Source organism: Sus scrofa, chromosome 13 (assembly GCF_054392235.1).
Source record: "Sus scrofa isolate SSC_HxYL_T2T_F1_AM1 chromosome 13, Sscrofa_HxYL_maternal_Yorkshire_Landrace_v2.0, whole genome shotgun sequence".
Taxonomy (NCBI): Eukaryota; Metazoa; Chordata; class Mammalia; order Artiodactyla; family Suidae; genus Sus; species Sus scrofa.
The window spans coordinates 43,786,297-43,813,625 of NC_139395.1; the positions used below are offsets into that span (position 1 = coordinate 43,786,297).

General features: G+C 46.3%; 2 protein-coding genes across 2 annotated transcripts in view; one reads left to right on the forward strand and one right to left on the reverse strand.

Annotated features, from left to right (window-relative positions):
* The window catches only part of LZTFL1 (leucine zipper transcription factor like 1), an 88,220-nt gene that overhangs the window by 50,204 nt on the left and 10,687 nt on the right, over positions 1-27,329 (reverse strand). The gene's annotated exons all lie outside the window — the stretch shown is intronic.
* On the forward strand, positions 5,921-23,537 carry CCR9 (C-C motif chemokine receptor 9). The gene is made up of 3 exons (NM_001001624.1): positions 5,921-6,030; positions 12,455-12,499; positions 22,343-23,537. The coding sequence occupies exons 2-3, from the start codon at positions 12,479-12,481 to the stop codon at positions 23,429-23,431; spliced, it is 1,110 nt and encodes a 369-aa protein (NP_001001624.1). The 5' UTR covers positions 5,921-6,030; positions 12,455-12,478; the 3' UTR covers positions 23,432-23,537.

Genomic DNA, 27,329 nt, shown 5'->3' on the forward strand with positions numbered 1-27,329 from the left:
GACTTTTAAGATATAATACAAAAGGTACAATCCATGAAAAAGAGAGGTGAAAAGGTAGACTTCATTAAAACTAAAAATTGCTCTGCAAAGGACAGTGTCAACAGAATGAGAAGACAAGCCACAGGGCAGGGGAAAATATCTGCAGAAGACACACCTGGTAAAGGACTGTTGGTCAAAATACACAAAGAACTCCTTAAACTCACACAAGAAAAGAGAAAACCTGATTTTAAAAATGGGCCAAAGGCCTTAAGAGGCACCTCACCAAAAAGATATACAGACGGCAAATAATCCTATGAAAATATGCTCCATATCACATGTCATCAGGGAAATGCCAATCAAAAAAACAGTAAGATACCACCACATACCTATCAGAATGGCCAAAATCTGGAACACGGAGAAAACACCAAATGCTTGCGAGGATGTGGAGCAATAGAAACGCTGATATGTCGCTGGGAGGAATGTACAACGGTACAGCCACTTTGGAAAACAGTTTGGAAGGTTCTTACAAAACCACACACACACACTCTTACCATACAATCCAGCTCCTTGGTATTTACTCAAAGGGGTTCAAAACTTAGGTCCACACAAAAACCTACACATAGATGATTATAATTGACAAAACTTGAAAGCAACCCAGATGGCCTTCGGTAGGTGCATGGCAAGGGATATTCTTCAGGGCTTAAAAAAAAAAAAAAAAAAAAAAAAAAAGAAGTTCTCAAGCCATGGAAAACATGGAGGAGACAAACTAATATTACAAAGTGAAAGAAGCCAATACGAAAAGGCTATAGACTGTATGAGTTCAATGATAGGACACTCTGGAAAAGGCAAAGCTATGGAGACAGCAAAAAGACCACTAGTTGCCAAAAGTTAGGGGGAGAGAGGGATGGATAGGTGGATTTTTAGGGCAGTGGAACTATTCTGAGTGATACTCTAATGGTACGTACATGTCATTATACATTTATCATAACCTGCAGAATGTACAACACCAAGAGCGAACCCTCATGTAAAGTACGGGCTTGGGGTGACAATGAAGTGCTGAGGTAGGTTCATCGCCTGTAACAAACCCACCATTCCCATGCGGGATAGAGATGGCGAGGCAACGGGGGATTCATGGGGATCTCTCTGTACCTTCCGCTCAATTCTGCTATTGACACAAATGGCTCTAAAAAATAAAGGCTATTTATAATTTTAAAAAGCCAGTCAGCACATCTTCCTGCATAACTGCCACCATCACTGCAAAGGTTCCCTGACAGCTAGCATAGTGCCCTTCCTCCATCCAGGGTATCGGGAGGGTTGTAGGTGTTCTGACATCGCCCTGATGCCTCCCTTGAGGTGGAAGTGGGAGGAGGGAAAGTGGCAGGCAGAGCTGGGGTTTGGGGTTCTGGCTCCTGCGGTGGCCCAGCTAAGGGGAAGCTAGAATCCAGTGAGCTGGTTCTGGCCGTGGGAGATCACACTGAGAGCATGCAGAGAAACCATGAGGTTTTGCTGTTTTCCCTGCCAGTAGGTCATTGCCAGTGACCTACTGGCAATGGAAATCCGATTGTGTCATGCCTACACAGATGCCTTCGGTAGCTTTCCATCTCACTTGGTGTGAGATCAACACTCCACACCTGGGCCTCAAGTCCCCACACCATCGGGCCCCTCTTGTTTCTCTGGCCACCTCACACTCTGGCCCCCAGCCTGCTGGTCTTCTCATCCTTGGACACGCCAAGCTCCCCCTGGCACCTGTTTGTTCCCTCTGCTGGGAATGGTCACCCCAATCTCCACCTTTATGGGAACTTCTGATCATTCATGTCCTAAAACATCACCTCTGTAGTGACTCCTTCCTACCCACCCGGTGTGAGAAGCCTCCTCCTTCACTCAACCGTCTCTTCATTTTAATTCTCTGTTGTTTAATTGGATATTTTTGGTCTTGTTTACTGCTCCATCCCTAGCTCTTAGATCTGCACTGGCACTGAACAAGAAGGTGGCAAATAGATGTTGAATGAAGGACTCATGTGAGATCTTCCAGTGCGATAAAGCATGTCAGGGCAGAAGGGCTGATTTTAATCTTTAATAGATGGGTCAAATAAAAATCGCAAATCCTGCAACAGGTCTCACGATTCACATGCCACGAGCACAAAACCTCAGGGGGTGTGGATGATGTTTATTTCCCTTATAAATAGTGCATGTTCTGCAACAACTTGGTGGCCACACAGCGAACTCTTGACCTCTCTGGGCTCCAGATACCTTCACTTCAACACCTTAACCATATCACATCCAAGGCTAAATGCACCACTGTCTTCTAAAACCAACTCTTCCCCTCATGTCCCCTCTCCACTAAAGGCACCCAGGGCTTTCCAGAGCCTCCAAACAATCTTGCTTCCCCCTCCTGCCATGTCCCATCATTTGCCAGCTCCTGTGGGCCTCCCATCCCTTTCTTCCCTACTGCTGTGCACGGTGTGGCCCACTCTTCCCCCACCCCTCTGCCTCTGCCAATCGCTTCCTAAGCCTCTTTCAATCTTTGGTGGCTAATTCCTGGGAACTGAATTTAGCAAAAATGACTACTTTCTCCTTTTTCTTGTCCATTAATGGTCTGAACTGCTAACCTCAACACACGAGGAGTTTAAAGAATCTACAGGTGTCCTGGGAAGGCTGCATTGGCTTTAAGCCTCCCGGGAAGGGAGGGGCTCCCCTTCAAGCCCCTCTACCTGCAGGGCAAGGAGAGTGGTCCCACCATGTAGCAGAGTTATCATCCTAAATCTCCTTTGAAGGTAGAGATACAGGCTGCTGAAATGCCGGTCAGTCCAGACTGTGCACTATCACGGCCACTAGCCCTGGGTACTATTTACATCTAAATTCAAGCCAAGTGTGGAGTTCCCATTGTGGCACAACAGATCAGCAGCATCTCTGCAGCAGCAGGAGGCAGCTTCTATCCCCAGCCTGGCACAGTGAGTTAAAAGACGCAGCGTTGCCATCACTGTGGCATAGGTCTCAACTGTGGCTCAGATCTGATCCCTGGCCTGAGACCTCTACACGCCACTGGGCGGCCAAAAAAGAAAACAAACAAACAAACAAAAAAATCAAACCAATTGCAATTAACTAAAATTCAGAAAAATCAGTTTCTCAGTCACACTAACCACAGCCTCAGTGCTCATTAGCCACACGTGGCTGGCAGCTGGGCACGGAGTGGTGCAGACACAGGACACTTCCACCACTGGAGATAGCTCTAAAGGATGGCACGGCTCCAAATTCCCAGGACTTATAGGTCTGTTTTTTCTATTACTGTAGTCAAAAGATGATTAAAAACCCCCAGGCATGTGCTGCTGGACTGCAACCATGGCTAAGACCCCATGGTCCTATCCTCATGGAGTTAGTGGGTAAAGAAGGTCCTTATTGGAGTTCCCACTATGCATGGAAGACTCAGAAAGAAGTATGAGATTATAAATCTAATCTTAAATATGGAGAACTTGGAAAGTAGAAGAATGAAGCAAAACTCATTTATTCTCTGCCATGCACTGTTACACACTCAGAATGTGGGGTGAACAAGGAGAGGCCCACACATGACTCCCCTACCAGGTGCTGTGACAAAGTCGACTCAAGCTTTTCCTCTGAGGTAGCCATCAGACGTTCTGGGCTACAGCTTCCATTCCACAATTAGTCACTTCATGACCCTCGACTCCAGCACAGCCCTGGGCCCTGGGACCCAGAGGGGCAGCACTCACTGCTCTGCCTGCTAGGATTCATCTAGTTGAGAATGCAAGAAGAAAAATCCCCATTGCAAAAGGGAACTGGCAGACTCTCATAATCACTCAGCTCTGAATCCTACCTGCAGAGAGAGAAACACAGCAAAGAAAACAAAAGAATGGGATGATCCGTCCAAAGAATGAACCCAAGGGGGATGACAGAAAAAGAATCCCATCTGTCCTAGGCTCCGCGGAGAAATGAGAAGTTCTCTCTACTACCTCCCTGCATCCTCCTGCCTCCCCAGCCTTGGTGCCTCCTCTCTGCATCCCTGGGGAGGCAACCTGGGAGTTCTAAAGTGGCTCTTCCAGAACCCGACGCTACCTAAGGGTCCCTACCTCACCTGGACCACGGTGGAGCGGGGCACGCAGAAGAGGGAATCTTCGCAAGGGCACATTTACTCCTTCTCTTCTTCCCTGACCACCTACCACACTCCCCTTCTTCCCACAAGCCCCCATCCAGCTGGTGGGTGAGCAGTGTTTACCTGGGATGCCCGTACCTGATGAAGAAGAAGCCTGAGTCAAGAGGAGGCAGAAAGCATGGCATCTTCCTCACCGGGGCTCTCGCACCTGCAGCGCGTGTCTCGACCTCCTGAAAGCTTTCCCAGGTCCCAAGGAAACGTAAAGGAGATGCCAACTTCAGCGCTCCCTCTGCCCAAGACACCCAGAAGTCAGCCAGGGGAGCATTTTCGTCCCTCTATTGCCCCTTCCTTCTCCGTCATTATTTGCCAGTTCAGAGGGAGAAGTGAAAGGCCAGAGCACTTGGGTGATTCTCGGTCATGCCCCGTTTTAGACACAATGCTCAATGAATGTGGACGAGATAAGGGAATTCACGGCTCCCTCAAGGCTGCTGAATCAACCATTGCTTTCATTCTTACTGCTCACTGTCCATACCTTTCATATGGGCTATCTGTTGGCCTTTCACATTGAGATAATAAATCCAGCTGCATCTTACGCACTTTGTTCTGCAGGAATTGATGGTGATTGACAGGCCATGTGCCTGGGAGGGCCACCCTGCTGAAGAGCACCACTGAGGCCACAGGATGATAAGTATCCGGAAAAGACAAAATCAGTTTCCACTGGAATGTAGCTGTGATTCTATCCCAGAACAAATATTAAAAAGAGGTCTCTGCCATAATGACAAGGAATCACCTTAGGTCTTTTCTCTGCTATGGACAGTGGAGGGTGTGGACTGCAGCTTCTGCTCCACAATTATTCCTTAAATGCCCCTCAACCGCCAGGCACAGCACCTGGCCCTGGGACCCAGAGGTGGTGCACCTGTGTTGTGATCTAAGGCCCCACCAGAGCCGTGGCCAGTGAAGACTTCATTTGTGACATTGTTAAAAATATAGTATTTGTTTGTTTAGGCATCTTCGAAATTTCTTCTAAACACCCATGACTAATAAGGTGAAATGAATTACTGATGTTATCCACTGATAGCAGTCATATCAAAATAAAATCTTAACTGCATCTGACCCCAATTTTAAGATGTTTGTGGCTCTCCAACACTCCCTGTGTTCTTAGATTTGCGTCACATACGTGACCTTCTAAAGTTGCACCAGTTGATGCAACTTTCAGAGATGACAGGCCTGCTCTATATCTGTACCACCTACTGTGGTAGCCACAGCTACACCTGGCTGTCAGCACTTGAAATGTGGCTAGAATGAGTCAGGAACTAGTCACATTTTAATTAATTTAATTTTAAATAGGCACGTGTGGCTAGTAGCTACTGCATTAGACAGCACAGCTATATCGGTTTAGGTACATCTGTCCAGGTTAAAAAGTGTGACAATGGGATGCACAGGCTGAAGGGTGACAACCCTATTCATGCCTGTTCAGACAATGCTACCCAAAGAGACCTTATAAAGGCACACATTAAATCCAGCCAAAGCTGACCTCTCTCGATGGGACTCTCCATTTCCCCATTTCCTGAAAGGAGCTGTGCAGTCTAGGAAAATAAATTGTTCTTAGATGATCAATCTGTAGATGCATCTTCAGAGAAAATGGTTTTCCCTTAGCCCAGCAGTTCTTGGCTTTTCATTTCTGGTTGCAGATCATTGACTCTGCTGATTGCTGGAAGCTGCAGCTGGTGACTCCCCACTCCCCACCCTCCTGGGCCACCCCACCAGTGACAACACAGGCAGGGGCGGCCTGGCTTCCTTTCTGGTGTTTTCGCTAGGTAGCAGCCTGCTCAGAGCTCATCAGAAGGCTTGTCCTCATCCCAGGCAGACAGCAAGCCAGCCCTCCCCCCAGACCCAGAGCTTCCCCAGGCCACCTTCTCCAGGAGCCTCAGACACTGCTCTCCACTGTGAGTACTGCCCTCCCTTCTCCTCCCCATTCCAGCGTCACCTGTGTCCTCAGTTGTGTGCTTCCATGATGGCTCCTAAAACCCAGGATTTCACTCCCTTGCTCAGTGGCCATGAGTACTAGGTGCTTGGCTTGAGGCTACCAGGGAAGCAGAGGTGACCCAGGTGGCACCCTCCCGGCTTCTAGGGTGAGTAATAAGACTAACTCCCACCCACACAGCTGAGGCTCGGGCTCAAGTCAGTCTGTTCTGTGATTTGTACCTTAAAGGAAGGAGAAGCAGGAGTTGGAGACAGGTGACAATAAGGTGGCCAGGGCCTGAGAGAGTAAAGCTGCCATGAGGTCCCTGAGTTTGAGAGACTGTCCCAAGGAAAGCATGTTTGGGGCAGCATTCTCTGTAGCAGTGAAAAATTGGAAACAAGCAAATTCTGCACCAGGAGGCAACTGGTTAAATGAATCGTAAAGAATCCAGAGAGTGGAAAAGTTGGCAGCCTCACACTGAACTGGCATTAAAAGAGGTTCATGAAACACTGCTACCTAGAGAGCAAGACAGAAAATGGTTTGTGTAGTCTCATTTTCTTACCTTTAAGAATGTGTGTATGTGTGTTTGACACTGTGGTGCCAAGAAAATGTCTAAAAGGCTGTGCCTCAGAAAATTCACAATGGCTCTCCTAGGAAAGGGATGTTTGAGGAGTTTTTATTTTTGCCACTTTATAGGTTTGCTTTGGGGTGATATTTTGTTATTGTTGTTCATTGTGAATATACTTCTCTATAATCAGAGAAACACAAAGCCTCTCTATTTTAAATGACTCATCAGTGAATTCTGTTTTGTCCTGTCAGACACACTCACCCTGTTCAGTTCTTAGTTGGCTGCTATTCCAGGGACACACCATGGGTGAGCAGCTGCTGAGTGCGGGGCTGCGATGTGGCGTGGCCACCAGTGGGAGAGGCCCGCTCCTCCCTCCCCTCGCCCGACAAACAAAAGTTCATCTGCCATTTTAGCACCTGCAGTTTGACAGCCTCTTTCCTCCAATATCTGTCCCTCTGTTCTGAAGCAGGTACCCTACTCACAGTCCCAGGCCCAATGCAGGGCCTGCCAGGGGAGGGGTGGGCACCTGACCCAGGCAGGGGGAGCAGGCAGCCTGATAGACAGCTCAGAGTTCCTGCTTTCCTTCAGGTGAAAACAGCAGAGCTTCCAAATCAAAAAACAAAAAAACAAAAAAAATGCGAGAGGTGATTCAACCTCCACATAGCAAGTTGGACAAAGATCAAAGTCACGACCTATATCAGTTTCCAATTCACTGGGGCTACTAGAGCAACTCAACGCTGATGTTCATGTTGGTGACTTAAGGACAGCAGAGAAGAGAAAAACAGTGCTGAGGTATTAATGGATTCCAGGTTAACTTCTCTAATAGGTACTTTCTGCTCTTAGAGACTCAGCAGCTGTCTGCTTTCCAAGACCCTGCACATACCTCCTGCTTTTGGGCATGCATGCCTTTGTGGATATGTTTTAGGTTTCCCTGCCTTGGAGCTATGCTCTCTTCCCTGACTGCATGTCCCCATGTCCTTCAGCTTGCAAGGGCCAGCAAAAATGTCAGCTTCTCAATGAGGCCCTCCTAGGTTTTCCCCAGTGGTGGAGACATATCTTCCTTTCCCCAGTTTCAAAGCGTCTCACAGCATTTCCCACTGCTGGTACCAGCAGCCATGATGTATCCACCGTACCTGAACGTGAGCTTCTTGAGGACATGGGTCGTGTCTTGTACCATGTTTAAGCCAAGCAAGGGTGTCTGGTGTCAAGAGGCATTGTGTAAGTGAGCTGTGGAATAAAGACTGCTCCCTCGTTGTTGCAGCGTTCTCTGCACTCTGCTAAGAGCCTCCACGCACAGCACTGCACTTGACCCTGCACTTGGAGTAGGCTGGGCTATCATGTCCACTTGACAGATGAGGGAACCAAGACTGCGGGAGGGCAGGTCACTCCTGGGTGAGGTCCCACAGGTGGCAAGGGAGGGACCAAGGAGCAGATGGGGGCTGGTGTGCTTCCCCCACCTCATTCCATGGGGCTGCAAGACAGGAGCAGGCTTCTCAGACTAGGTAGTGGCAGCGGCCAGAATGAGGACACACTGAGCAGCCACGGGAGAGATTGGGGGTGGCAAGGAATCCAATGCCTGTGTTCTCCCACGAGACGGTTGAGAGGTCTTTGCTTTCAGTGTGTTTTGTCACACGTGGGGTTTTCCCCCTCTCTTTTTCTCTCCTTCTCAGGGACCAGAAGAAAATGAAAGCAAGCTCTGAGACTCTTCAGCTTGTGGAATAAAATATATGAAAAGTATTCCGATCAAGAGTGGAGGGGGATAAATGAAAAGGCGCTTGGCAGTGTCCTTAGGTGGCAAGTCTAGGGAGGAATACATTTCATTTTCATTTTTACTCCTGGGTTCTCTCCAAATTTTCTATGAGCCAGAAACACATTTATAATAGAAGGAAGATAAACCTTTATAAAAAGGCTAGTGTAGGATTTCAAAGTTGCAAAAAGTAGCCTCAGTGAATTTACTTCCTAGAGTACGCCTTCCAGGGCCTGCTTTCCAGGCCAGCTGGAGGAGGCCCCCAGTTTTCCTTTGGATGAGTTTTACAAACGGGTGGACAGAACAGAAGAGCAATGGGGCTGCTTCTTTTTCTTCTTTTTTTTTAAGCTGACAGTTTTTTGTTTGTTTGTTTTTGTCTATTTGTCTTTTCTAGGGCCTCACCCTCGGCATATGGAGGTTCCCGGGCTAGGGGTCTAATCGGAGTTGAAGCCACCGGCCTACGCCAGAGCCACAGCAACGTGGGATCCAAGCCGAGTCTGCGACCTACATAACAGCTCATGGCAACGCTGGATCCCTAACCCACTGAACGAGGCCAGGGATCAAACCTGAAACCTCATGGTTACTAGTCGGGTTCGTTAACCACTGAGCCACGATGGGAACTCCCTGACGGTCACTTTTATGGCAGCCCTTAAGACAAAAATTTCATGCACACAAAGTAAAATACTTAAATAATTTACAAAACCTAAAGGAAAAAAAAAAGTCTCACTTTCTACTGGTCATCCTGGTTCAATCTCCTTCCAGAAAATGCTTCAGAACTGATCAGCTGAGAAGTGTATAACCTTTTATATACTTTTAAAAAGAACATGCGTCATAATCTTCTATACTTTGCATTTTTACCTAAAAATCTTGGTGACCTCCTTGAATCAGTGTGAGGTCTATTTTACTCTATTTATTGGCAACATGTGGTTTACTGAATGGCTGTATCAGACCATTTATTACCTACTGCTAGATACACAGGTTGTTTCTAATTTTTTGGTTCTGCCAAAAAAGAAAAAAAAACTGCTGCAACATACACGTATGTTCTTGCGTGCGAGTACTAGTAGGGCGTGATCCCAGCAGATGAATTGCTGAGTCAGAGCTGTTGTTGCTTTGTACGTTTTGAGAGAGATGGCTTCACCCTCCAAAAAGGTCACACAGATTTATACTCCTCACTGTCGCATAGAGGTCTTTTCCCCCAAACTCTTACCAATATCGTTAACACCAATTCTTACTTTCAACCTGTCACTAAACCCATGCTTTCTTCTTCATGTGGCTTCCTTCTTTGGAAATTTGTTTTCTGAGATATGACTTGGTTAATATTCAGTTTCTTCATGAAAGTTAAAAGGAGGTGACATAAGCCATGGGTACTAGAAATATATGAAGTGTTTTCCAACGAATGCCTCAAAAGCCATCTCCCTATTCCCCAAGCTGTATTAAAATTAAATTAGCTGAGCTTGGGAATTCCTGTCGTGGCTCAGAAGTAATGAACCTGACTAGTATCCATGAGGACGCAGGTTTGATCCTTGGCCCTGTTCAGTGGGTTAAGGATCTGGTGTTGCCCTGAGCGTGGGCCAGACATGGCCTGGATCCTGTGGCTGTGGTGTAGGCTGACAGCTGTAGCTCTGATTTGACCCCTAGCCTGGGAACTTCCACATGCCTCAGGTGCAGCCCTAAAAAGACAAATAAATAAATAAATAAATAAATAAATAAATAAATAAATAAATAAATAAGCTGAGCTGGGATCTTTCGAATTTCACTGGGCAATTTTTTTATAAAGATCATATTTTTTAGAGCATGATTCAGGAAAAAAAAACAGAAAGAGAATGATAAAGTCAATGCTCAATATGTAATTTTGGGGGAAATCCTTTGAGATGAGATAAATATCCTATTCCTCAACAAATGTTCACTGCTAATTTCATCATCTATTGGTGATTATTTAATTACATTATTTCTTCCATATGTTTTAGTTGGCACCATAAGAAGAGTTTACTCTTCTCATTTATTATCTATTTTCATGGATTCATGGATCCTCATTTAATTGAATGTGCTACAATTATTACTTTCATCATTTAATTTGATGCTCAAATTGCCTCAGTTTGGCTAGTGGAATTGCATCAAGTTGGTGCCTATATCCTTTTAAGAAGCTTGATTTCTGGGGCAAAAAGTTGTCTCAGGTTCACCTTATAGTTTCCCTGCCCCAGCTCTGGAATCAGAGGTTTCTCCAAGAATTCCTGGTTCCTAAGGAGGGAGAAAGGTATTTAGAAACCAAGATCTGGGTACTCGATGGTTATTCCACTGTGAGTCATTGCTTTTAGGTCCTCTCAGCAGACAGAGCAAGGAAATATGCTCAAATATATAACTATACACACAGGTCAATCTATCTCTATTATCTATCTAACTATCTATCAATCACCATCTGCCTAATCTCATCTAACCTTAGAAGACATGAGCTCACACAGCCCTCAATCCCCACAGAACAGCACAAGGCACTCCAAGGCACTCTGCAGAAGGTGCTGGCAGGAAGGCTGCAAGGAGGAAGTTCTAGCGGCCTTTCTCCTTGCCTCATATGGGCCAGATATGACTCCGAGGAGTGACAAAAACCAGAAAGTTTTCATCAGATTTTTCTGTTTTTATTTTTTTCACTTTAACCATTTTATCAAGGTCCAACTATAATACAGGGCAATATTTGATGTCTAGAATATGCATCTGGACATGGATGCATGCCGTATGTATACACCCGTGAGACCATCACTCAACTAATATAGTGAGAACATATTCATCACTCCAAAGACTTCCTGGCGTGTTCCTGTACCCCTTGCCCTCTGGCCCTGCCTCATCCTCCCCTTCTCTCGCTTACCAGGAAATCGCTGATCTCCTCTCTGTCACCAGTGATTTGTTTGCATTTTCAAAAATTTTACATAAGTAGAATCACACAGTACATGCTTTTTTGGGTCTGGCCTCTGAGCCTACTTATTTTGAGATCATCTACACTGCTGTGCCTATCATTCGCTGTTCCTGTTTCATTGTATGGTATTGCACAGTGACTTACCCATTTGTTATACTGAAGGACATTTGGGTTGTTTCCACTAGTTGGCTGTCACAGACAAAGCTGCCATGAACATTCATATGTCAGGCTCTGTGTGGATATGGGCTTGCATTGTTCTTATTGCAAATACTGAAGTCGGGATGGTTAGATCACACGGTGAGCCTGTGTTCAATTGGTTTCCAAAGTGGTTCCCACATGTCACATATTAAAAAACCACTGTACTTTTAGAAGAGCAAGGAGAGTTGCACTGTATTATGGAAAAATGCCCAACAGATCAGGGTTGGATTTATGAAGGAGACTATTCCCTTCCAGAAACTTAGGGTGTGGGCTGGAGGTGTTTCTTTGAAATACACTCATTGAAGGCATAAACAGAAATGCCCCGCTCAGGTACAGACCCCTTCCTTGAAGGGAGTCAAGCTGTTGTTCACTCGGTCACACAGTGGTGGGTTTTGCAGAGATTCAAAACACAGGAAAACAACAGCTGAGATTCATTTCATTTGGTTCTCAGAGCTTTTGCATGAAAGCACTACCTTTTCTTTGGTAAACAAACCTAGGACTTCCTTTTCCTGCTGGAGTCTGGGTACAGAGTAAGCAGGCCCATTTTCCTGCCTGGGCTTGTACACGGGGCACGCCAGTAGGCGCTGGGGGGCTGGGCCCTTCCTGGAGAGCGACTCTGATGAGTCTCAGGTCACTGCTGCCTTGGGGAATAAAACAGGGGGTGGGGGCCACCTGATTGAGAATTTGAGTCAAGAGAAAAAGAGCTAAGGTAAAAGGAGTGTGTTGGGAAGATGTTAAGGCCCCAAGGGCTCTCAAAGGAGACGCTGCTTTCATTTCTAGGTTTACAACCAAGATGATTTTGAAATCTAGAGGTGGCTTGAAACCTATGTGATTGGACATCAGTATAACATGAACTCTAAGTCTTGCTTGGGATTTTTTTTTTTTTTCATGAGAACAAACAGATTCATCGCTTAGTCTCCATCTTTAAGTATTTGTTACTGTGGTGTGGAAGCCAGTCCTCTTTTTTGATTTTTGCTCTCTCTTTCTAGAAGCAAGCTTGCAGCTGGCCAACCATGGTCCCCACAGAAGCCGCAGTAAGTATAGCCACACCCCTCAGGCTCCCCAAAGTGCACCCGTCTGGCCTCTTTTCGGGGAGTGAGAAGCAAGCCATTGTGGGGCAAGGATTTCTCTGTGTTTTCCCTGGGGAAAGGCTCTGCTGAGCTGTGCCCTGGACAATGGTTGATGCCCAGCACCAAGGACTTTGCAAACATCAAGAGCCAGAAAAGCTCTCAGGACAGAGGAAAATGCTATTTTAGATTTTACTAATAGGATATGATCTTTAGGATGTGCTTAGTTTCACGTGTCTGTTCTGAAACTCAGATAAAAGAGGGCGAAAGAGAATCCATTTCATTTGTTTTTAAAAGACTCCAGTGGGCACCTTAGTTGTGTTTCTTATAGAACATTATGCAGCTTTTACAAAAAGCACATGACACATATTTCTCTGAGAGAGAAAAAGAGGCTAACAAGAATTAGTGAGTAAAGTCATGGTCCAGACTCATCTGTGATTTTACAGCTAAATGGAATTACTTATAGAATCAAATAAAATCCCTATGTTTTTCTTATATCCACAAATGCTCACAAAAAATATTGCAGGGTTTTCATTTTGCTTTTCTCAAAGGCAGAATCTGGTTTTTGCACATAGGCAACTGAAACCAAGTCTTCATAGCAGTGCTGACAGAGTGTTATGGTACACTGAAAGTTCCCACCAACTACGCAGAGATGACCACCACCGCTGAGGTCAAACAAGTTATTTATGATAAGCTAATGATATTTAGTATTGCCTATTCATTGCATATCCCATAACAACAAAAAAGACAATTAATTTGGACCTGGTGAAGTAATGAGGTAAATCTCTACTTTTCTGACAGGAACTAGACCCTCAGATTCTCATGATTTAGAATTTGCCCTCCATCCCTGATGCTGGTAACAGAGCTATGTTAGGGGCACTAGAGCCAGGGCTGACACTGTCAATCATTCAGTTTTATCATCCGGGATCTTGGGACATATCTGAACTGCACAAGGCAGCACAGAGAGGAAGAAAAATGCACCCTAATAACAATGACCTTTTGTGTCAAGAAGCATCCAGCACCACCTAAACAGGGACAAGATGGGGCCTCTGTGGCTATGACCTTGGGAAACAGCCATGATGTCCCTGTGGCCCTGTTTCTGAGGACCAGCTATGTGCTGGTCACCACTCAGGGCGCCACATTTCTTAAGCCTCACAGTAAGGGCAGAGTCACACTTACAGATGAGAAATGAGGCTGGGAGAAGGGATAGAGGGTTCAAGGTCTCATGGCTATTGGAGGAGGATCCCTGGGTGGGGAGGCGCTCTCAAGAGGCACAGCTTCACTGGGTTCCTCCTTGTGGGCAAATGCAAACACACCGAGGTCCAAGTCTCACTGTTTGGAAGTCTTACTTCCTTGAGTGTGGGGACAGAGTGCCCCACGCGGATGCCTGCCAGCTCCCACTGCTCGTGACGGGTCCTCATCCCTCCCTGCCTATCTCCCTTCCCCCAGCCCTCTCCCCAGATGCTCATCTTTGTACTAAGGAGCAATGGGGGACACAGCCTTTGTCTTCCACCCTGGCCCCTCCCCAGAGGTGGGAATGAGGGGCCTGGGGCTGGGGTAGGGTTTCTAGAGACAACACACATTGGTGAGAGAGGCCTTGAAAAGCTCTGGAGACCTTCCTGCTCCAGGAGCCGCACAACCTTTGCTACCTGGGCTGCTGCTTCTAGGCCAAGGACTCCTGAGGGAGGAGGACACACCTGCCTGGGCTTGGCAGCTGGCGAGCCCAGCCCCTTGCCCTGGCTGTACACTAAGGTTTGCCCCCAGCAAAAGGCAGCTCCCGGCTGCTCTAGGCTGAGGAAGCCACAGGGCATCCTCTGGTGCCCACAGTCTTTCCGGGGCTGGAGGTGGGGGCCTGGCTGAGCTCCGTGACGTTCAGCTCAGGTGCCGGGGACCCAGGTGCTGGGGCTCAGGTTTGGTGTCCACACTTTGACAACGTCAGAATGTGCAGGGCAGGGCTTGGCGTCAGGAGGGATTAAAAGCAGCCCAGCTCGGGACTGAGGGGCTGGGCGGCTGGCTCCAGCCTTGACCCTCCCCCAGGGGCTGTCGGCTTTGCACAGAACCTTCCCTTCTTTGGGTCTGCCTCTTCTTCTCTAAGATCTGAAATGCATTCTAAAACCTGTTGAGCAGAGACAAAAGCCTATGTGTGGAGAAGGCAGCCATGGTGCCGACTGGGCACATGGCTGCGTACTCTCTCGTTTCCATAGATGTATGACTATAATGAGTTTTCTTGATCAGAATAAAAATCATCCAAAATAAAGGATATAACCCCCCCCCAATTAAGTAGCCCCTTGGGAGTAACAGCCGTCTCCCAATGCCACCCTGTCGGGGGCACCTCTGAGCTACGAGGCTGCCATCAGGGCCCCACACTCAGGCAGACCGCCTCCCCACCCACCTCACCCCCAGCCTGTGCCCAGGTCAGAAGGGTGAGGCCTGGCGCAGAAGCTCTGGACCCTTCTAATGTTTTGCTCCATTTCTATTTCCATCACTGAGGTGAATGGTGTCCTCTGGACGTCGTTTCCTTGCCTGGCATATAGTCCATGCCCAGTAAATATTTGTTAAATGAGTGAAGAAATCATATTCTTTATCATCAATAAATGGGGAATAAGGACTTGTTTTTTAAACCTGGGATGAACAGGCTCTTTTTATAGTTGGACAGGGAGGAAGACAATGGCATTTTCACATCTACACCGTCTTGGCCGGGTCTGGGACCCACCCACCCCAAAGAATCACCACTAGATCTGGCTCAGCTCTCTGCAGACCTCAGCAGTGGTCTCACTGGTAAAGACATCATGTTTCTAAGAGGTTCTGAGAACAACACAGTTTGTTAAAAAATGCAGCAAGAGGAGTTCCCGTTGTGGCTCAGTGCTTAATGAGCCCAACTAGTAACCATGAGCTTGCGGATTCAATCCCTGGCCTTGCTTAGTGGGTTAGGGATCCTGCGTTGCCCTGAGCTGTGGTGTAGGTTGCAGATGGGGCTCGGATCCTACATTGTTGTGGCTGTGGTGCAGGCTGGCAGCTGTAGCTACGATTCCACCCCTAGTCTGGGAACCTCCTTATGTGCGGCCCTAAAAAGACAAAAAAGAAAAAAAAAATGCGGCAAGAGGAACCTTAGGAAAGAGAACTTCTAGATGCCCTAACAAGATGTGGAAGAGAACGGTTGGCCCTGTTGGACAGCAGGGCCCAGGCATGTTCCTGCAATGACAACGCTGGGTCAATCTCCTCCATCCCCACCGCCCTATAGTGTTCTATAACAGGCTTGAGGCACTGCAATCGATGCCTACAACAGAACAGAAAAGAAAGCACAGACATTCAAAGGGGGTTGGAGCGGGACAGAAGAGGGAGAAAAGACAGAGAGGAGTTCCAACTTGGGTTTTCAGCCAACGCTGTGCTGTTCAGAGAGGCAGCCATGAGCAGGGTAGGGCCCGTGAGCACTTGAAATGTGGCGCCAACTGAGATGTCTGTGAGTGTGAAAGGCACTCAGAAATCAATCTACACAATAAAAGGATGTAAAAGATCTCAACAACTTTTATATTGCCTACATAATGAAATACTAGGTTTTAATAAAATATATTATTAGGGTGAATTCCACCTGTTTCCTTCTACTTCTTTCACATGGCTCCTGGAAAATGCCAACTTAACCTGGGGCTGCCTTATATTCCTATTGGACAGTGCTGGTCCAAAAGGTCTTGTTTGGTTACCACAACGAGGCTGCCAGTATGACTGAGTGTCCCAATTAAAAAGAGACTCCTCATCAGTCACAAAATTCATATGGTTCATTAAAAGAAACTTCACCTGTTATTCAAGAGATAGGAAAACCTTTCTTCACATCTCTTTTCTATTTTTTTTTTTTTTTTTTTTTTTTGCTATTTCTTTGGGCCGCTCCCGTGACATATGGAGGTTCCCAGGCTAGGGGTTGAATCGGAGCTGTAGCCACTGGCCCACGCCAGAGCCACAGCAACGCGGGATCCGAGTCACGTCTGCAACCTACACCACAGCTCACGGCAACGCTGGATCGTTAGCCCACTGAGCAAGGGCAGGGACCGAACCCGCAACCTCATGGTTCCTAGTCGGATTCGTTAACCACTGCGCCACGACGGGAACTCCTCTTTTCTATTTAAATGCCAAAGAGACATCTAGGCCAGGTCTTGGTGAGTAGGACGGAGCTCTATAGACAGGCCCTTGGAGGACCCCTCTCAGTGAATGCCACCTCCATGCAGACCGTGGGATAAAGCCAGGGCAGCCTGTGGGAAGTCATTCTACTAGGTGCTTAGGCCAGGAGGTCCTGGCACGTGCTCTCAGATGGAACATTGGCTGGAAAATGTGTGGACCTGATCTAATCTTCTTTCAAGATCTTGTTCTGACCCAGACTTTGAGAACAGCCTTTGTGGGCAGCTTCTTCAGCAAGTGTCTCTAGGACTGAGACAGAGCGGATGGAAGGAAAGATCAGGTAACCTCGAAATTCCTGCCGGAAGCCCAATGCCCCTACCTGGAAGCTTAAGGATCAAGCACATGCATGTCATGTGCTCTGCGCTGGGCCTGACATGCACTAGGTGCTCCGAGAGTAAGGACTCAAATAAGGTGGTAAACAACAATGTTTATATTTACTGGGAGATTTTCAAAGGATCCTGCATCTAAGATCCAAAGGGCATTTCCCCATCAGGCAGGGATAAAGCCTTGAGCACAAGTCCTGACGTGCACGGACAGGTTTGTCCAGGGTTCCCTTAGCCTCGGATGGGAACTCTTTCTTGGTCATCCTCACGACGGCCAATGCTTTGAACTTGGAAGATGATATAGGCTTACCTTGATCTTCACAACAAATGTGGTCTCGACAAAATGTATACAAACCCAGGTGTGTGTGTGTGTGTGTGTGTGAACTGAATCACCCTTAAAATACGCCTGGGGAGCCCCTAACTAAACATCATTCTTTGCTGAAGCACTGGGTCCTCCAACCCTCACCCAACAAGAAAACGTGCTCCCTGTGCTTCAAGCAGGACAGTGTCCTCACTCTGGGACTCTGTCTTGGGGGAGGGGTGAGGGTGCTCATGGGCCCACTTATCAGGCTGTGGAGAAGCCCGGGTCTCCTGGGACACTGGACTGCTTGGAGTCCCTTCTGTGAGACCCTCTGGGCCACATGTGTGAATGGGGATGCTGTTTGCCTCCCTTCCTCACAGCTTTGAGCACAGGTTCTTGTGAGAATCTATTAAAGCTACGTGACCAAAAAAAAAAGTAAAAACACCCTCTATGAAAGCAGTTTTGCGCTGACTCACTGTGTGGATTCACAGTTGACACCTGTTCATCGACATGGTTTTATCAACTTTCCCCCAAAATGTCACCCTCCTAAGTTCTTTTTTTCTTTTTTGTCCCCCCCCCAACCCCCGGCATATGGCGTTCTTGGGCCAGGGATCAGATCCCAGATGCAGTCGCAACCTATGCTGCAATTGCGGCATTGCCAGATCCTTTAACCACTGTGCCAGGCTGGGAATTGAACCGCATCCTGGTGCCACAAAGATGCCACCCATGTCCTTGTGCCACAGTGGGAACTCTACCTTTCTAACTTCTGATTCTTCCTACTGTCTAAAAAGTTCTTTTTTTTTCAATGTCTACTCAAAATCCACCTCTTAAAGGATGCTTTTCCTAGTGGGGCCGTGACCATGCCTGGCTCCCATGTCTGGCTTTGGCAGAATTCTCCTGGCACCTTGACTAAAATAGGAGGCACCGGTCCTCCCAAGGATCTGCCCAAGGATCTGGGCTTCCAGACAACAGCCAAAGCTGGAAGGGAAATCTTTAGGGTTTTGTTTTGTCTTTTTTTTTTTTTTTTTGGCTGTCCTTGCAGCATGTGGAAGTTCCTGGGCCAGGGGTCAAACCCATGCCGTGGCAGTGACAACACCAGATCCCTAACCACTAGTCCACCAGGCAACACTAATTTTTTCTTTTAATGGCCACACCCATAGCATACTGAAGTTCCCAGGCCAGGAAATCCAGAGACCTGAGCTGCTGCAGTTGGATTCTTAACCCACTGCACCATGGCAGGAATTCCTAGAAGGGAAATCTTTAAATGTAAGCGGAGAATGGGTGAATGGGACCTGGGGACAAAGCCCATGCAAAATGGGAAGTGCAATTTTCCCCAGCTCTTCCTGAAAGGCTGTTCGCAGCCACAGGCCACTGAAGAGCCACCTCCTGGATCTGGCCCCTGGGGTCTGTCTGCAATCAATAGGCCTTTCTCTTGACCACACCCTAGAGGTGGAATCAGGACTAGATTCCAGATTTTCCTAATTGTGGTCCAAGTTTCACTGGGACGTATTTTTCTTTTCTTTTCTTTCTGTTTTTAGGGCCACACCGGCAGCATACAGAAGTTCCCAGGCTAGGGGTCGACTAGGAGTTGCAGTAACTGCTGGCCTATGTCACAGCCACAGCAATGCCAAATCTGATCCACATCTGCAACCTACACCACAGCTCACAGCAACACCAGATCCCCAACCCATTGAGCAAGGCCAGGGATTGAACCCTTGTCCTTATGGGTACTGGTCGGGTTCGTTAACGCTGAGCCACAATGGGAACTCCTTAGAGTATGTATACTAGTGTAGGCATGTTTGTGTGCATATGGTTTTTTTTTGTTGTTGTTTGATTTACAAACAAAACTTGTATTCTTAAATTCCACATACAGCAATAATGGTATGACCAATGTCATTTGTGAACTTAGATTCTGAAACTAATGATATGTTACATTAAAAGGAACAACATTCGAAAACACCCCCAAAGAAGATAAACCTGTGTTAACATACAGAAGAGGGACACAAAGCAGGATACACTGTGTTCCCAAAGCCACACTCCAGCCCTCCAGTACTTAGAAAGTTGACTGCTTTTTAAAATTATTTTTATTACTCAATGAATTTATTACATTTATAGTTGTACAATGATCACCACAATCCAATTGTATAGGATTTCCATCCCACAACCCCAGTGCATTCCCCCACCCCCAAACTGTCTCCTTTGGAAACCATGAGTTTCTCGAAGTCTGTTAAGTCAGTATCTATTCTGCAAAGTTCATTCTTCTTTTCAGATTCCACACATCAGTGAAAGCTTTGATGTTGGTATCTCATTGTACGACTGACTTCACTTAGCATGATAATTTCTAGGTCCATCCATGTTGCTAAAAAATGCCAGTATGTCGTTCCTTTTAATGGCTGAGTAATATTCCATTGTGTATATGTACCACATCTTCTTTATAACCACTCCTCTGTCGATGGACATTTAGGTTGTTTCCATGTCTTGGCTATTGCAAATAGTGCTGCAATGAACACTGAGGTACATATGTCTTTGCGAGTCATAGCTTTCTCTGGAGAGATGCCCAGGAGTGGGATTGCTGGATCAAATGGAAGTTCTCTTTTTAGTTTTCTGAGGAATCTCCATACTGTTTTCCATAGTGGTTGCACAAATTTACAATCCCACCAACAGTGTAATAGGGTTCCTTTTTCTCTACACCCTCTCCAGCACTAATTGTTTGTAGACTTTTTGATGATGGCCATTCTGGTTGGTGTAAGGTGGTACCTCATAGTGGTTTTGATTTGCATTTCTCTAATAATGACTGATGTTGAACATCGTGTTTTTCGGCCATCTGTATGTCTTCTTTGGAGAATTGTCTGTTTAGATCTTCTGCCCATTTTTTTGATGGGTTGTTTTTTTTTTTGGTATTGAGTGGTAGGAGGTGTTTATAAATTTTGGAGATTAATCCCTTGTCAGTCGCTTCATTTGCAAATATTTTCTCCCATTCTGTGGGTTGTCTTTTTGCTTTGTTTAGGGTTTCCTTTGCTGTGCAGAAACTTTTAAGTTTGATTAGGTCCCTTTTATTTTTGTTTTTACTGTCATTACTCTATAAGAGGCGGATCTGAGAAAATGTTGCTGTCATTTATGTCGAAGAGTGTTTGGCCTATGTTTTCCTCTAAGAGTTTTATAGAATCTGGTCTTATATTTAGGTCTTTAATCCATTTTGAGTTTATTTTTGTGTATGGTATTAGGAAATGTTCTAATTTCATTCTTTTCCATGTGGCTGTGCAGTTTTCCCAGCACCACTTATTGAACAAGCTGTCTTTTCTCCATTGTATATTCTTGCCTCCTTTGTCATAGATTAGTCAACTGTAGGTACGTGGGTTTAATTCTGGGCTTTATATCCTGTTCCACTGATCTATATTTCTTTGTGCCAATACCATACAGTTTTGATGACTTTTGGTTTGCAGTATAGTCTGAAGTCAGGGAGCCTGAGCCCTATTTTTCTTTTTCAGGATGTCTTTGGCTATTCTGGGTCTTTTGTGCTTCCAAACAAACTTTAAAATCTTTTGTTCAAGTTCTGTGAAAAATGTCCTTGGTTATTTGATAGTGATTGTATTGAATCTGTAGATTGCCTGGGGTAGTATAGTCATTTTGATAATATTAACTCTTTCAATCCAAAATCATGGTATGTCTTTCCATCTATTTGTGTCATCTTTGATTTCTTTCATTAGCATCTTGTAGTTTTCAGAGTACAGGTCTTTTGTCTTTTTAGGTAGGCTTACCCTTAGGTATTTTATTCTTTTGGATGTGATGGTAAATGGGATTGCTTCCCTAATTTCTCCTTCTGATCTTTCATTGTTAGTATATAGAAATGCTGTCGACTTCTGTACATTAATTTTGTATCCTGTGACTTTGTCAAATTCATTGATGAGCTCTAACAGTTTTCTGGTAGAGTCTTTAGGATTCTCTAGGTATAGTATGTGTGCATATGTATCTGTGTGTGCTCAAGGGCTGGTTTCATGAGTGGGTGGCCTCCTACAGTTGCAAAGGATCCCATGCTTAGAAGGGTCACTTGCTTGATTTAATGCTCTACTGTCTTGAAATTATAAACAAATTTTGAACAAGGGACCCTGAAATCACAAGCCTGTCCTGTGCTTATGTATGTGCGTGTACATGAGGGTGTATGAATACGTTTGTGTGTTCATGTGTGTGCACACATGTAAGTGAGTGCTCATGTATGAACAGTGCTTTTCAAACAACAAGATCCATAGCTTTCAACAGACTCAGGGGGATCTGGACCCAGCAAAGTTTAAAAGCCTCTGAGGAGGAGTTCCCATCATGGCACAGGCAAAATGGATCAGCCTAGAAACCATGAGGTCGCAGGTTTGATCCCTGGCCTTGCTCAGTGGGTTAAGGATCCAGCGTTGCCGTGAGCTGTGGTGTAGGTTGCAGATGCAGCTCGGATCTGGTGTTGCTGTGGCTCTGGTGTAGGCTGGTGGCTATAGCTCTGATTCGACCCCTAGCCTGGGAACCTCCATATGCCAGGGGTGTGGCCCTGAAAAGACAAAAAAGACAAAATAAATAATTAAATAAAAGCCTCTGAGGACCTTTTTGGGGAGGGCAGAGTAGAGAGGAGAGGGGACAATGGGAATAATTCACTCAGTCTGATACAAGGCTGGGCCTATCGGTGGCCCCAAGGCCCTCTTTCCCATCTTGTCAAAGCACTTGTCATGTAGCCTGTGACTGTTCCTTTATTATGGGTCTCCTCCCAGAGAAGGTAAGTTCTACCAGAGCAGGAACCATGTCTAACTCTTTTGCACAGAACCTGACATATAGCAGGTGTTCAATAAACACTTCTATAAATAAATCGGTCATAATCCAAGCAGATGCTCTCAGAATTCCTACTTCCTACATGCACATTTCTTTTGTCTCGTCACAGCCTTCTGGGATTGGAAGGGACAAGGGCTCCATGCCTCTGCCATCAGACAGGAAGGACATCTCAAAGCCTGCCCTTGACCTAATGCTATCTTGTGCCTCTTGCAGAGTCTGATGCCTAATATGCCAGATGACTACGGCTATGACGCCACACCTTCCATAGAAGACTACGGGAACTTCACCTTCACTGACCTCTTCTGCAAGAAAAACCATGTCAGGCAGTTTGCAAGCCACTTCCTCCCGCCATTGTACTGGCTCGTGTTCATCGTGGGTGCCGTGGGCAACAGTTTGGTCATCCTTGTCTACTGGTACTGCACAAGGGTGAAGACCATGACTGACATGTTCCTTCTGAATTTGGCAATCGCTGACCTTCTCTTTCTTGTCACCCTTCCTTTCTGGGCCATTGCCGCCGCTGACCAGTGGAAATTCCAGACCTTCATGTGCAAAGTGGTCAACAGCATGTACAAGATGAACTTCTACAGCTGTGTGCTGCTGATCATGTGCATCAGTGTGGACCGGTATATCGCCATTGCTCAGGCCATGAGGGCGCAGACTTGGAGGCAGAAGAGGCTTCTGTATAGCAAGCTGGTTTGCTTTACTGTATGGGTGATGGCGGCTGCGCTCTGCATCCCAGAACTCCTGTACAGCCAAGTCAAGGAGGAACATGACATTGCTATCTGCACCATGGTTTACCCAAGTGACGAGAGCACCAATCTGAAGTCGGCTGTCTTGACCCTGAAGGTCATCCTGGGGTTCTTCCTCCCCTTTGTGGTCATGGCTTGCTGCTACACCATCATCATCCACACTCTGATACAAGCCAAGAAGTCCTCCAAGCACAAGGCCCTGAAGGTCACCATCACTGTGCTCACTGTCTTCGTCTTATCTCAGTTTCCCTACAACTGTGTTCTGCTGGTGCAGACCATCGACGCCTACACCATGTTCATCTCCAGCTGTGCCGTTTCCACTAACATTGACATCTGCTTCCAGGTTACTCAAACCATTGCCTTTTTCCACAGCTGCCTGAACCCTGTTCTCTATGTGTTTGTGGGTGAGAGGTTCCGCCGGGATCTTGTGAAGACCCTGAAGAACTTGGGGTGCATTAGCCAGGCTCAGTGGGTTTCGTTCACAAGGAGAGAGGGCAGCCTGAAGCTGTCGTCTATGTTGCTGGAGACAACCTCAGGAGCCCTCTCCTTGTGAGGGACCTTCTCCCTGAGGTGGATGGTCCTTTTGGAAGTAATAAGAAATAACAGCTTCCCTACCCCTGGGACCAGAGGGAAGCCAGAGAAGAAAAGGAAGTGAGAGGAAAAAAAAAAAAACAAACTCAGAAAAGGATGAATTTGAATAACATCATGGCTTTTCAACAGGATTTGCCAAGCCAGAGTTTTCAAAATTGACTGGCTGTCCCAGGACACTGTTGACTGGCTCTTGGCTGTAATACCTGCAGTTTTCAAAGAACTAATGAGCAGCATCACAGGCCTCCCTGGCTTTACCACTTGCCTGAGCATTAATGCAGCTGACCTCTGGAGGAGGCGTTTGGTTTCTCAGTGCACTATGAATTGCTGTGGCTCCAGTTCTGAGGACACAGAAGCATTGACCACTGCCACAGTTCACAAATGCACAAGGCTTCATGACAACTTCCATCTGTGAGGAATTTCTACCCTGGTTTGGGTCCTGATACCCATGCCAGGTCTTAGAGATTCTTGACCCAGAATCTTTCCAAACCACCTCAGATCTAATTTCCTTCTGGTCTCCATGATCTGTTTTGGGCCAGCGAGGGTCCTCACTCCTGTTTTGAAACTATCTGCAGCACTGGGCACTGAGCCCCTGGGCAACTAAACATACCAAGCACGTCCCTGGATTCTGCTGGCTTTCAAGCCACTTCTGCTGAAGGTGCTGTGATTCCAGGTCTGGCTGCAGTGCTGATCTGGGCAAGGATGCAGCCTGTCCACTGGTGTCATGGCAGTGGTCCTCTCAGCCCGTGTGGGAGATTACGAAGCTGAGCTGGTAGGAATGTGGCTCTGTCATGGACTCATTCTCTAGAGCACCCTGCCTGATTGTCCACTCTGACTGCTCCCTATAAAATGGGTTGGTCCTATTGGGCCTCTTGTTTCTGAGGCCACTGGAAGGATATTTGCCCCATGCTTCTCTTTTTTATACTGTATAGTGCTAACATGTTTAAAAAAAAAAAAGCGCTTTCACCTTAGAGATTAGGCTGAAGAAAAAGGGAACATAATTCACCTTTGCTCTGTGTCTTTCTTTTGACTATTTGGCAAATGTACCACATTTAAATTTCATTTATTGGAAAGGTCGTTTTTTTAATAACTGCTTAAAAATATCCATTACTTGTCACTTTCTTCACCCTGTCGCTATACATTAAATGTGTACAGCTGGAGATCAGACAGCCACATTAGAGTGAGAAGAATAAGAGACTGGGGCAAGGAAATAACTTTTCATAAATACCTTCAAACAATCTGAGCTGATCAGTTTTTAATCTCTCCTCTGGTTAAACTTATCTTCCAAGTTTTTCCAGGTTAGTTCAATGGAATTTCCAAGGAGGACTATTACAGCAGCATCACAAACCATCCTGGCTTTGCCACTTGCCTCAGAGGAAGCACCTGATTTTCCTTGTGGGCTGTGAATTGCTAGTTTCACTTCCAAGGAGGACACAAAAGCTAGGGATTCTGCCATATTGTCTCTCTTCTCCTTGCCTATGTCTAGACTACAGGTTAGTAAGAAATAAAGTGAGCAGAAAATGGGCAGCAACATGGGAGAGCAAGGGTTTGATGACAGGGCTCACCAACCCATCCTGGGTGTGGGCTTTTGGTGGCAAATAAGCACTGGCCATGGACCAGCACATCATCATGGGCCCCGGCACAACGAGACCCACCTATGGTCAAGTGGAGGATGAACTCCCCAAGGCAGTCCATGGACAGAGATGTTCATCCACACAGACACCCTTTCCAGAAGACGCAGACAACCCTCTGAGGAACTTAGAAGAATAAACAGCAGGCATGGGCCAAACCTAAATAACCTTGTGCAGTTAAGTGGGAGAACTTAACTGAGCTTGGCTTTTCCATCCCATGTCCTTTCAGTACTGTGGTTCTGCTACTATACATCATGGGGGACCTGGTGGAGCTGAGCATGGAGGGAGAGGAGCAAAGAGGAAGGGCAGAGGCATGACTGTGCCTGATGAAACTACTCTAGTCTAGAGGCCACCACAATGGAGATTTAATGGGAGTTTAGTGGTAGATAAGGCTTTGGCCAATGCACACTGGCCTGGGGGAAAATGCCAGGGACTCTACTTTTTCCCCTCTGATTTTTAAGAGAGGAGATGTGGGAACACCACAAGAACAACAAACCCTCTGTTGTGCCCTAACGCACAATGACCACGCCTAGATCCAAGGTCCCTTAGGACCTGACTGTCAAGATTGAACTGTCCCAGTCCTAACACAGCTCCTATGTAGGATTAAAGACATGCTGCAGCTGTATTATATTTTAAAGATTTAAGTATCCTTTGCTGGCAAATTGTCTTAGTTTTTAAATGATTGCATAAAATAGGGCCATTAATGTTCAAAATAAACTAGGTTTTAGTAGTTGATTTATCCTAAGATAAAAACGCTAGAAGAATCGATACGGAGAAATCCATAAGAAAGTTGTGATCCATTCAACATTTCTAAAAAATAGGCTATGTGACTACTTTTTTGAAATAATGATAAAAGAGGATTATAAGATACATATAATAATTTTTTTTTGTCTTTTTTGCCATTTCTTGGGCCGCTCCGGTGGCACACGGAGGTTCCCAGGCTAGGGGTCGAATCGATGCCGTAGCCATGGGCCTATGCCAGAGCCACAGCAACATGGGATCCAAGCCATGTCTGTGACCCACACCACAGCTCACGGCAATGCTGGATCCCTAACCCACTGAGCAAGGCAAGGGATCGAACCGGCAACCTCATGCTTCCTAGTCGGATATGTTAACCACTGAGCCACGAAGGGAATTCCAAGATACAGATAATTACATTTTAATGGAACTCTATAAAGCAGAAAAATCAAGAAACCGACTGACATATGACGTGTTTTCACGTTTTTCTTTTGAAAAAGCAATTGGCTTTTCCATTGAAAAAAATTTTAAACGAATTTTAGGTCAACACTCATAACATACAGATGGGGATCGCTGTTTTGAAGTGGTCAGCTTGCATGACTAGAGATTTGGTCTTTGGGGACTGTCTTTCAGGCCTACAGAATCCTCATTCGTACATTCAGCCAACTTGTGTGTGCACCCCGAGCGCCAGTCCCTTTCTATCACTGAGGTTATGAGAACACCATGGTCCTGTCCCTCGAGATGCTTACGTTCTAGCAATCTGGGCAAGCCAAGTCTCAAGTGTGGTTCCCTTGGCTGAAAAATCATGAGGCTAGTGTCCTTGTATGGCCTGTGAACTGGTCTGCAGACTGTTTCCAGGATACGCAGCCTCTGTGGGTGACCGAGCCCTCAGACAGCAACTGTGTGTATGTGCCAAACACACCCCGCAGACAACGCCTTGTATAGAGCCAACATACTGTGTTGAATGGATACATTTGTTAAAATTTTAAATTAGTCATTTCTCAAACGTGTGTGCTTCATGTAACAGAAAGCGGATGCCAGAAAACTTTAGAAAATAAAAAAATTAAGATTAGCAACTCTGAGCAATATGACGTCTTGTCCTTTGGGTATTAACACCGTCCTGTTACCCACGGCAGCCTGAAAGGAGCTGGCAGTCAAGGGCAGCTGGCCAGAGGGACACTGAACACCAGTTCCTCTCCAAAGCCTGATGAGGGGCTCAGACCGCCCCCGCCCCAACCCCTGCAAGGGGCGTGTGGTTATAATTTCCTCCGCCTGTCCAGTGCAGCCACTACAAATAGTCCCACACAAGGAAGCAACCAGCTCCAGGGAGCTCCTTCCACTTAGACCTGTTTCCCTCACAATGTGGGGGTTACTCAGAGCATTTCTGTGACGGGCTTAAACGTGCAGCAAAGCTGCCATGAAGCCTGAAACCTCTGGACACCCCCCAACTGTCTTTTTGCTTCAGTAAATGGAAAGCTGGCACACACTATGGCT